Source organism: Peromyscus californicus, unplaced genomic scaffold, assembly GCF_007827085.1.
Source record: "Peromyscus californicus insignis strain IS unplaced genomic scaffold, ASM782708v3 Scaffold_14__1_contigs__length_90479793_seg_2, whole genome shotgun sequence".
Lineage (NCBI taxonomy): Eukaryota > Metazoa > Chordata > Mammalia > Rodentia > Cricetidae > Peromyscus > Peromyscus californicus.
The window spans coordinates 13,082,133-13,094,735 of NW_026294436.1; the positions used below are offsets into that span (position 1 = coordinate 13,082,133).

Genomic DNA, 12,603 nt, shown 5'->3' on the forward strand with positions numbered 1-12,603 from the left:
CCTCAATTGCTTCCCACCTTAGTTTTGAGTCTTTCACTGGTTGGAACTTGTTGCCAAATAGGTTATGTGGCTGGCCAGGGATCTGCCTGTTTCTAGCACCCCCACCTCCCACCCCACACACACCTTGCTGGCTTTGCAAGCATGTGGTACCACATGAGTCCTGAGAACCAAACTCAAGCAGGTCCTCAGGCTTGCACAAGAAGCACTTTACCCAGGAAACCCCTCCACCCAGCCCTAGATGAGAAAATTTTGAAGCTGTACAGATGACTTCCAGACACAGCTGAGTTTGAGGAGCATGGGGACAGATACAACCAATGCTATCCCCACCAAACTGTGGGATCCAGTCCACAGCAGCACAACTCATTGTACAACACTCACAAAGCCAACTGCCTGTGTAAAACGAAGTTTCTTCATCGACAAGGTGAACCTAACTTCCTGCTCTGGCGATCCAAAAAGGCTATCATGTGGATCAAATGACTGCAAAGGATATATTAATTATTTCAGTGCCTGTTCTCACTATCATTCCCTGGAGGCAACACTGAGATGCTCAGAAGGAAGGAGGTGCTAAAAATACACAAAGAAGAAAAATGCAATAAGTGTAGGCTTGGAAAGAAAATCAAATACAGTGACCCAAGAGAAATAGAGCCTAATTTATATCTTGAGGGTATGTTTACAAATTATTTTGTAAACGTAATAAAATAGATTGTAGAGTATTTGCAAAGGAACTGTTCTCAGATCATCACTTGTAATTACAGAAGAAACTGACTAATTCAGACTATGGTATCCACTTGGCCTTAGCATGCAGACAAAAGGATTGCTGTGCTAATTCATTAGTTAATAAATCAATTTGGTATGCAACAAAATCAATTAGAGGTGAGTTATCAAATCTACCAAACAGGACACATTTGGGGGAAAGATGCATTTTTACCTCCTGATACAACTACAGAATCCAACTGAAAAAGAACCTTGGCCATTCATTTATGCAGAAAGGCAAGAACAGGAGCCACAGTGAGACATGATTCTTTGGTGGGTTCAAGGGGCCGCCAACTTGGTTTGACAGTAGGTGCCCTCCACAGGACTGTCGATGTCCATAGAACATCCTAATGCTCCCAAATTGCATTGTGCCCCTATTAACTTTCATGAGCTCTGGGCACAGGGATAGTCACGTTCGAGCCAGCTTGCCAGATGACAGGGAGGCAGGAGAGGGAGACTGCACTGCTTAACAGGCTTCTGCAGGAGCTCCATCTTTTAAGAGTTGACTAAGTTCAAGGGAATGTTAGCAAAACCTCCACATTCCAACACCAGCCCAGCTGAGCTCAGTCTTAGCTGGCTGAGGACCCCTTATGACCTCTTCTCCTGGTCAGTCTCAGGAAATGAAAAGCTGGCCACTTTGCATCCAGTGAGAGGATGCAGAGATGTGAATGCTACCCCTTGTCTCACCTTTCGAGTTTTATCCAGATCATGAAATAATTCCACCCACAATTAAGTTACGTTTCCCCACAGGCATGTGCAGAGACCCATTTATCATGTGTGTCTAGATCATGACAGGTTGACAATGAACTCTAACCAAGGAGAGAAAAGGAAAGATCTTGGGTATGTGAACAGAAAAGAAAATACATTTCCCTGCTTACTATAACTCAGGCTTCCTCCGAGATCTTCCCCCGGGCTCTCCTCATAAGTATCAGCTGGTCAGAACCATCCCCTGGGCTGTAGCAGCTGGTTTTCAGTCCCTGTGCTAGAACACCATGGCAAAAGCCTCTGTTTCAGAGGGGATGCAGTCCACCATGACAGCGGAAACATGGCAGCAGGAGCGTGAGGCTGGCTTTGCAGTCAGGAAGTAGGGGGATCACCCAGGAAACGCACGCAGAGAGAACAAGATGAGGGGGCAGGCTACAAAACACCAAAGCCTGTCTCCATGACGCGCTTGGTCCAGCAAGGCTTCACCTCTTATTCTTCAACAGTGCCACCGAAAGGAAAGCATGCTACAATCCTGCTGGGGCCATTTCTCATTTGGTTCACAGCATTCCACTCCTTCCAGTCTCGTAGATGTAGCAACTACCCACAGGTTTGGCCTCTCTGGTGAAACAGCCATTGTTTGGCTCTCTAGACTCTACCATGTAAGTCAATCTAATAAATAACCTTCTAATGTATATGAATTCTATCTGTTTTAGTCCTTTAGTGAACTCTGACTATACCTGAGTTAGCATCCAGGAACTGAGTAAGTCCCAATGATGCTACCCACTCATTGAGTCACCTGGGGAACAATTAAAACTATTAAACACATCAATGGCCAGGTTTCGTTGCTGAGGAATTACAGGAGTATGGATTGAGAATCCTATCACAGCCTAAACCCTTGTGTTCTGATTGAATTGCAAAGAAGACTTGTTTGAGGAGATGGTCACTTCATGAAGGTTGGAACCTGCTGAGCAACATCTTAGCCCAGGCTTTGAAACCCACAAACCAAAACCACTGTCCAAGACGTGGCTGCCAGTGAGATAACAACTTCACCCTTCAAGGGTTATCTTTAGAGAGATAACAGGCTCCTGGTAAGACCTCATCCCTCTCACCTTTCACCCAGACATTTCTCCTCATATCCCAGCTGGGGTCACTCTGCAAACACAATGGATAAGGAGGGCTTAGGGAGATAGCTCTGTGGGCAAAGTATTTGTTGCATAGACATAAGGACCTCAGTGCTGATCCCCAGCACCTACCAAAAGAGCCAGATGTGGCAGTGTATAGGAACACTTGATTATACAAGAGCAAGGGGGAGGGGGAGACAGACAGACAGACATATTGAGAGTACTTTAGTCCTTCCTATTTCTTTCCTATTTCCTCATTCTAAAATAGTGCTGTCTGTCCCAAGACTATTTTTACCTTCATTGAAGACATCTTCATGAAGCATCAGAAAGCCACGTCCTAAAAATTAAGCCAAGTTTCTTGGCCTGGGGTGAGCTGAGAAAGTAGGCCAAAGTTCAAGGATGGATACTATGACTTGGCTCTGTTTGTTTCCCAAAAGGAAGATACAACTGATAGGCCCATTTAACAATCTGAAGCATCTCAAAAATTTACCCACGCTACAAACTTAACAAAGGGCAACATCTTTTAGATTCTGTACATGGGACTTCTTGACCTAGAAGTTGTCCTGAGTATTGTAAGTGAAGTCCAGCCCTGTTCTGAGGTGAGCTAGGAAGGCAAGAGGTCCATGGAGCAACAGCCAGCTCACTCATAAGGAAGGAAGGCACGTTCCTAGGGCTATATCTATTTCAGAGGAGAAGCCTGGTTCTACATCTGCTTGGTAAGAATTCAGTTCAAAGGTCAGAATATCTAATAGTGAAAATATTCAGGTCTGAATACAGAGTTTAGGAGGAAACCAAGAACTAGACAATATGATCAGAACCCATGAGAACAGTGACATTCTTGAGATTGAGGGAGGTCATTCAGCTCTCAGGGGTCGTACTTAAACTCCTCAATTTGTTTCAAAGGTTAGTGCCAGTGTAGTGGTGTGTGCTTGTGGGCTGCAGAGGTAGAGACAGCTTGATCCCTGAGGCTCACTGGTTTGCCAGCCAGTGTGGCTTAACAGGCTAGCAAGAAAGGCTGCCTCACGAAAGCTGGTGGGGGTCCATGAGAGGGCTCAGTAGGTAGAGGTTTGGTGCTGAGTCTTATAACTTGAGTTTGATCTCAGGGACATTCTCACTCCATAGTTGAAAGAAACAACCTACTCCTTCAAGTTGTCCTGTGACCACCACATATACTCACCCTGCAAAATAATAAAGGAGGTGAACTGGGTCCCAGAGGAGTGACACTGAATGTTCGTCTCTGGGGCTCCACAAGCACGCATGCGCGCACACACACACACACACACACACACACACACACACACACACACACACACCCCACTCTAACTTTGGGATTATGAGTTTAAAAATAATCACTAGTTAGTGAAGCAACAAGAAATGACTCCCAGAAGTTTTAGAAACTTCCTGATATAAAAATCATAAAACTCATCTTGTATAATACTCTCAAAAAGAAAAGTGAATGTCCATCCTCTGCAAAGGACAGTATGTTTTTCTATTCTGGAACTAAACACATACTTTGATCTGACCTTATGTGAATAAAGGACATTGCTTAGAACCAGGAAAAAGAGGAACTAAAAAAATTGCTCCCTCAAGGAGTCATTTCAGTCCTTTCAAACTTAACACACAATAAAAACACTCCCTTGAGCGCCTTCCCCCCTCCAGCAGTCATTCAGAGTTCAGAGAGATTCTCAGAAAAGGGCAAACCTCTCAAGAATCAAGAGTCTTCCTAAGTTTACAGGCCACAGACATAAATAACAGCACTCACTAAAAATACTTCATATCCCAATTATTTATAATTTTATAAATAACTGTGCCAAGGCTTCAGCACTCTCTCCACAAACCGCAGAACTTTAAATACTATTTTTCTTAGCTTGTACGTGCTCACTGGATTTACTGTTCATCGACATTTTATATATCTTCTTTAGGTTAAAATGAAAATGGTATAACGGGGCCAATAGGGTGGCTCAGTGGATAGAGACACCGGATGACTTGAGTTGGATCCCCAGGACTCACAAGGTGAAAAGAGACAGCAGGCCCACGTCAGTCATCTTCTGACCTCCACAAGTGTGCCATGGCATGTGGCCCCTATCCCTACCCCCACTGCACACACACACAAAAGCGGATAAATAAATGTAATAATATTTTTAAATGGCAACGAAAAGAAAGGAAACCCTTTGTAAGTAGCCTCTATGGTTTACAGGATTTGCAGTGTTGCTAGAGTTTTCCTGCCTGGCCCACAGTCAGGATAAATCTCTCTCACCTGCCAGCCCCACAGCCGCTCAAACCCAACCAAGTAAACACAGAGACTTATATTGGTTACAAACTGTATGGCCGTGGCAGGCTTCTTGCTAACTGTTCTTACAGCTTAAATGAATCCATTTCCATAAATCTATACCTTGCCACGTGGCTTGTGGCTTACCTGTACTTTACATCTTCCTTGTCCTGATGGCGGCTGGCAGTGTCTCTCTGACTCAGCCTTCCACTTCCCAGCTTTATTCTCCTCCTTGTCCCACCTACACTTCCTGCCTAGCCAATGGCCAATCAGTATTTTATTTATTGACTAATCAGCAACACATTTGCCATACAGAACATCCGACAGCATGTGGCCCCTATCCCTACCCCCACTGCACACACACACAAAAGCAGATAAATAAATGTAATAAAATTTTTAAATGGCAACGAAAAGAAAGGAAACCCTTTGTAAGTAGCCTCTATGGTTTACAGGATTTGCAGTCTTCTCTTCTGCTGGCTAGGTGGCAGCCAGAGTGCATACGAAAACAAGTAAGAAGTGGGTATGACTCAGTACTGATGAGTGCAGCATGTGTTGTATGAGTGGCTAGGGGTGGGGGCAAGGAGAACTGAGCTCCAAATTTCGGCTTCATTGTATCCCATAATAAGAAGGGAAGGATGTGATTGGATGGGGTGGGAGGACTCGGTGTTGCAGCATCTCCCCGGTTACCAGCCAAACCTATGGGCCAGAGAAATCACTAGACTGATCCGTCAAAGAGAACGTCAAAACCGACAGCGTTGCTGTGCTCATAGTTTTAACTCAGCAGATTCAGGGGTGTGGCCACTGAGCTGACTCCATGACAAGTCCCTGGGGTGACATCAAGACTCAGGCAAAGCTGTGAAGAACTGGAAAGCGAGAACTTTCTACCTTGAAAATCACACTTTGGTTGTGCTGCACAGTTTTCTTTGTGAAAAAGAAAATACCATCATGTTAGAAGTTCAGAAATTTTACCTTTTATACCCTGAACACTGCTATTAAAGATGCTTTCTAAGAAAAGGGTTTCTTCTCTATTTTAAAGTTGAAGAATGTAATTTTTCAGTTCTAACTTTTCTGTGTGGGCTACTTAAAGTTTTGGTTTTGGTTAAGTATACTTAAATCATGATGGGGAAAGAAAAAATATAAAGTTTGCGATGTCAAATTTCCTACCAATTTTGGTAAGAATTATAACTTACAAGGATATGGATGTAGTAGCTCAGTTGGTCAAAGGCCTGGGTAGCATCCAAAAGCCCTAAGCTCCATCCCTCTATCTCAAACCGGGCAGGGTGGTATGTGCTTGTAATCTTAGCACTCTGGAGTTGAAGGCAGGATGACCAGAAGTTAAAGGGTGTCCTCAGCTACAGGGTGAGTTTTAGTACATTAGAAATGCATTCATAACTGGTAAAACATTAACGACTCTCCCAAGCTGGCCTTAAGTATCAGTGAGGAAGGTCCTGGACATTGACATGTACTTTTAGTGTACCGCAGAAAAATTAACATGTATATTTCAGGCCAAGCCAATGGTTCAGCAGGCAAAGGCACCAACTATGGGGTCTGGCAACCCAAGTTCAATCCCTAGAACTCATGTAAGAAGCAGGATGTGGAGTGTATACATCTATAGCCCCTATGCTCTCGTGGTGAGGCAGGAGGCAGAGATGGGAGAATTGTCAGCAAACGCATGGGCTAGCTACCCTGGAATACATAGTGCAGCAACAGAATGGGAGAGACCCTGCCTCAAAACATACTGGAAGGGGAGAGCCGACTCCTCAGAGTTGTCCTCCAGTCTCCATGCATGCTCCATGACATGTATGCTCTTGTACTCACACACAAACACAAATTAATATTAAAATATGTATATCTGATGATGCACAGTTCTTGGGATAACTAGGGAAGAAACATTTCTCAATACTTAATCACACCTGGCAATTATTTTAAAGAATCACTTAAGGATGAACAAAGCAATTTTGATGTTGAGCTAGGTGGCATACAATGGGATTTCTTTTCTATAAAATACTAAAGGGATGAATATGATCACCTGCATAATGTATGTATATAAAAAATGTCACTGTGAAGCTTATTAGTTTGTACAATTAAAGTAAACCAATAAAAGTTGCCCAAGGACAATCCATGAGAATTCAGCTGATTTAGATGCCTAAGGAAGAACCCATGACTGAAGGGAGCCCATCTTTGGAAGAGATGGCCCTGGGCTCAGATAGCACAGGGCTGTCCAAGAAGGGAAAATGGAAGAATGAAGTCAGATAAACCTGAACACTGTGGTTGCTTTTCTGCTCACTATATAATTCTCTAAATTCTCTCCTGTGAGGACAATTGAATTCTCTAGACTCAATCTCTACTCCACTTTTATGTCTACCTTCTATTCCAATTAAAAGGGTGCACATGGGACCTAGCAAGATTTCTCAGTTGGTGAAGTGCTTCCCATGCAGCCACGAGGACCTGCGTTTGATCCCCAGCCCCCTGATGAAAAGTCGGGCAAGATGCCACATGCTTACAATCGCAGTGTAGGAGGAAGAGACAGGTAGATCCTCGGAGCTTGCTGGCCAGCCAGCCTAGACTACTTGTCAAGTTCCAGGCCAGGGAAGACCCTGTCCTCAAAATCCAGGTCGTCAGCACCCGAGGAACGACACCAAAGTCGACCTCTGGCCTCTCTATGCTCACACATACATAATGCATGTATGCCCACACATAAATACACCTGCACACACAGAGACAAAATGTAAAGAAACAAGAACTCTCTCCCCGTGTTGACCTGTAAGCGTGCAAACAGAATAGAGTTCTCGAGGAGGCACTTGACATTTTATATTTGTGTCATTTTAACAACATTGTTGCCTACTGAGGACATTTATATTTAGAATTCCTCATTGAGTTCCAAACTCTTTTTCAAAAGCATGAAAAACGAGGAACTCAGAGGCTTTCTGTGTGAGGTCCAAAGTCTTGTTCCTCGTCCCATTTGGCTGTCACATTTTTTAATGAATTAACTAATGTGATTCAATTCATGTTCCTTACTAAAAAAAAAAAAAAAAAAAAAAAGAAGAAGAAGTGGGAACATGAGGGAACACAGCAGCTGCAACAGAGAAACACAGAGGCAGCTGCGGATGCAGGGGGCCTGTGAAAGGCCGACCCATCCAGAGTCCATGAAGATCCTGCTCCACCCAGGCTGCCTGTGGGTATGCATCCTGGTAGACAGAGACCCTGTGTCTCTCTCCTAACAGTTGCCCTGTTTCACAGATGCTCCATGACCCTCTCTCTCCTGTGCAGCTTTGATGGTTTTTTTCAAACCAAAGTTTCCAAACTTAACTCCAGGAAAGCCTGGCCCAGGTGGCACAACGATGCAGTGCGGCGTAGCCGACAGCCCGGAACATCCAGAGGGAAGGGCCGCGGAGCCAGACCAAGCGAGAGGGAAGCAGATGTTTACACCGGGGCTGCTCGCAACGCAAGCTTCTCACGTCGTCTCGCATTTCTCCCCAAAGAAACGAGTCTGTCCCTGGTGCACACAGCGTCTTCTCCGCACATACGGATAATGGCTCCATCACTCAGGAACTACCATGTCCGCAGTGAGAATGAGTGCCAAACACTGTCTGACAAGTTTGTGAGCTTTCTTTCATTTTTGCTTCTATGTCCTTGCTCAGTGGTTAATTTGAATGGTGTGTATGTGTGCAGGTGCATGTGTGCGTTCACATGCATGTGCACTTGCACACAGAGAGGTCAGGGATCAATTCTGGCTGTTGTTCCCCAGAAGTCATCTACAGTGGTTTTTTTTTTGTTTTTTGTTTTTTTTTTGAGTCAGGGTCTCTTTTGTCTGAACATCACTGACTGGGCTCTGATGGCTTGCCAGTGAAGTGCAGGGATCCTGCTGACTCTGCCTCCCCAGGGCAGGCATGACAAGTGTGTGCTACACCTGGCTTTTACATGGGTGTCAGGGAGGGAACTCAGGTCCTTACACTTGGACAACTACTTTACAAATGGAGTCATCTCCTTGGACCCTATTTACTTACTTTAATGCTAAAACAGTGACTTTTTGATCTGGAGTTTATGAAGGCACCCACTTTGTATGTATACACATACACACACAGGTACATATGCATACACATGCATGCATCACATACATGCACTGGCACCTGCACATAAATGACTTTGTACACAAACTTGAGGTCAAGAACATCATCCAAATTCAAAAGAAATGTCTAGAACGGCACAATGACAAACTTCACAAAAAGATCACCACAGGGGCATTTCTTCAGCGGCTAGGCAGAAATGCTCATCCTACTTTGAAAGAATGCACATCGAACAAGGCAAGTTATAATTCACACAAGGACTGCATTAGGCGACGCATTCAGGAAGGGACCCAGCAAAGAAAATCTGACCATGTTTAGTGCACACAGAACAGTGATCTCCAACACTGGGAGCTGTGGTTCTGATATTCAACAGTAAAGGATAATAAAAGCCTCAGAACAAACACACAATGGAAACCCGGGCAAACTACAGCTTCCCCCGCAGCTGAGCCTGCACACAGGTTTGTGGCTCCTTCCAGGGAAATGGTGCAAGTTGGGAAACCGGAGTCAGGTGAGGTGAAGACACCCCATATGAGGGAGCAACAAATTTTCCAGCCATTCCCCCAGGTCCAGCAGGAGATGTGAGGAAGGCGAGTGACCAGGAGATCCACTAGTATGGTGGGGTGTATCTTACACACATTGTTCCACTCTGCTGCGCCATCTTTACAAGACTGTAATTGGCAAATAAAGGGAGTCTGCTAGGGACCCAGGCTGACAAACCAGTTCCACGCCCTACCCCCAACCACTCTGTCTCCTCCTCTCTCTCATTCTCCTGCCAGAGCACAGGGCCATGCCTATACATCTCAGAAACCAAGTGTTTGTTGAATGAACACACGACATCCGTGTGTTTCATAACTCATGTTCTTCTCCCATTTTCTGGATGAGCCTGAAGCCTAAAGCGTAATGAACAAACACCTCCCTTCTGTGTACCTCAAATTCAAATCAATAACTCCCTTTTCTCTAGGAAGAGGTGCCAACAGAGTGAGGTGCGGAGGGGAGAATGTTCCGAAAACATACATTTATTAGTCACCTGTGCGGGCAAACAAATGGTCTCCTTTGGGCTCATATAACTCCTCATCGGTTTTGTGTGTATGCACATGTTCATGTGTGTGTGTGCATGTGAGGGCCATAGGTCAACCCTGGGTGTTTTCCCTCCATCCTTCTATTCTCCATCTTGGTTTCTGAGGCAGAGGCTCACTGAAAATCACTGATCAGCCTAGACTGGCCATCCAGGGGGCCCCCAGCAGCCTCCTTGCAGGGACTCTGAGCTGTATAATCTCCTCAGGTCTAGGCTGTAGCTCTCACCCTGCAGCTCAGCTAGGCTTCTCCTCAGCCTGGAGTGGCCTCATTTCTCTACTCTTCAGGCCTTCCTCAGCCCTTCATCTCTGGCAAGTGCTCCTCAAGTCAACATCTGAGACAATCTCTCTCATGTACCCCAAGAATATAACACAGACAGCTCCCACCTCCCTGACAGCAGGACCACATGATGCCTTCCCAACCCTGCAAGCACATCTATGACCACTTTCAAGGGGGACTTTTAGAAATCACTGGGTTAAATAAACATGTTTACAATTTCTCATAATAAAGGTGACTTGATGGCTCCCAGCAAACAAACAAACAAACAAGCCAACAAGCCAACACACTGGTGCCAAGAGTCAGAAACACAGGTACCTGGTAGGTCGTGATCTTGGCAGGTTCTTGCCTTTTCTGCTCTGGAGACCCTTGGCTCTGCAACAGACTTCGGACAGTTTCCTCCATCCTGAAAAACAGAAGCATGAACACATTCTTCAAGATGGTTTTCCACTAACACAGGGCTGTCATAGTCATCTTTCAGGGTACACTTCCCAAGTGTGGACAAGGGAATGGATTTCCCTCTCCTTTACTTCCTAAGTTAAGAATTTGAGGGCTGTGGAATAGAGCGCAGGGGTAGAGTATTCGCTTAAGATATGCAAAGCTTTGGGTTTAATTGAAAGAAAGGAAGGAAGAAAGGGAGGGAAGGAGGAAGGAAGGAAGGAAGGAAGGAAGGAAGGAAGGAAGGAAGGAAGGAAAGAAGGAAGGAAGGAAGGAAGGAAGGAAGGAAGGAAGGAAGGAAGGAAGGAAGGAAGGGGTAGAGAAGGAGAGGAGGACAGACGGACAAAAAGTGGGAAGAGGAAAAGGACAAATGGAGGAATGGCGGAAGGGAAGAGTAAGAAAGGGAAAGTGGGAAAAGAAGGGAAGGGGTCATGAAGTCATTTACAATCATTCTATTCTTGGTTTGGACATCTGCTCTCACATGCACACATCTCCTAGAATCTCTCTTCACTTATAATCCCTCATTTTTAATTCAACACAAGATCTCACACAGATCTTCCTCAAGCATCACTTTGATTTTTTAAAATCAGTTGCCAAGTTAACAGATGTTGTATGGCAAAACTTTTCCTGGGGAGACACAAGACACACATCCTCACCCCAGACAGGGAACCTATAACATATCAGAGTACAAAACCACTGAAGTCCAACTTGATGAATCAATGAGTTTTATTGGGGTTACTTTAGGAACAGAAATGACTCAAAGACAACTGTCTCACCAAAGCCCACCCCTGCATGAGGACATCTCATGAACATGGGGAACCTGGAGCTCACTGCACAGTCTAGAGGCAGTTCAACAAGTTGGAGGGTACCCTTTCCAGTTGCCTCAGTTGGTCTAAACCTCTCCCAAGCAGCTTGGCTGGTTTCTGCTTCTTCCAGGCAGCTGGTCTGGTCTCAGAGTCTTTGTAGCTTTGATTGTCTGGGTCTTCTTGACAGCTTGGCTTTGCTTTGTTGGAGGGGAACTCCCACTTTTATTGCTAATTCTGGCAGGGAGGGGACTGGTGAGTCTGGTCAGTTTTAGGGACTTCCTGAAACTATTTTGAGCCCTTTACTTCCTGATGAAGAAGCTTCTCTATAGAATAGAATGCTTTAATCATAGAAGAAAATGTTACACAATAACACATCTTTCACAAATGTGCTCTCTCCATTAACATTGTGTGTGTCCTTCCATGATTGTCTTCCCATGTCAGCACACAAAGATTTACTGCATTCTTTTCAATTGCTTTGAAGAACTTCATGGTGTCAGGACACTGGCAGATTATTTAATCCTTCTCTTACTGAATTTAATTTGCTTCACAACTTTGCCAACTCAGTCAACATCTTTACCTATACTTTTCAAACTGATTTATGAGTATTTACATGGCTTATATTGCAACATATTAATTGTTCTAATCCTGCTTGGCTTTAACTACCTACTTCCAAAACTTCTGTGATGTTAACTTCAACTGTCAACTTGATGGGACCTAGAATTACCATGGAAAGACATCTTTGGACATGTGTGAGAGGGAGTTCATAAACGAGGCTAACTGAGGTAAGAGCCACCCTGAGTGTGACTGGCACCTCCCACCTTCCCCACTGTGATAGGTTGCATCTTCAAACTGTGAGTCACAAACACCCTTTCTTCCTTAAGCTGTTTTCCTCTGGTATCTTGTTTCAGCACAGAGATGGGTCACTAATACAACCCCACGGTCCCCAAAGTGATACTCACTTCCACTTGGGGCACTAGCTCACACGGCTGCTACTTACTGCCTTGTAAGTTCCTTTTATCAGGGACACTCCTCTACTTTCCAAATCTGCCTCACTTTCCACTCAAGATGTTTCCTCACTGACCTCCAATCTCTTT

The 12,603-nt window shown here is 44.7% G+C and overlaps 1 protein-coding gene across 8 annotated transcripts in view; it reads right to left on the reverse strand.

The window, feature by feature from the left end:
- Nckap5 (NCK associated protein 5) overlaps positions 1–12,603 on the reverse strand; it is a 926,583-nt gene that overhangs the window by 349,668 nt on the left and 564,312 nt on the right. For all 8 annotated transcript variants that reach the window (XM_052736785.1, XM_052736787.1, XM_052736784.1 and 5 more), the window contains one exon: positions 10,584–10,671. In XM_052736785.1, the coding sequence (XP_052592745.1) occupies positions 10,584–10,671 (88 nt within the window). The remainder of the gene's footprint in view (positions 1–10,583; positions 10,672–12,603) is intronic.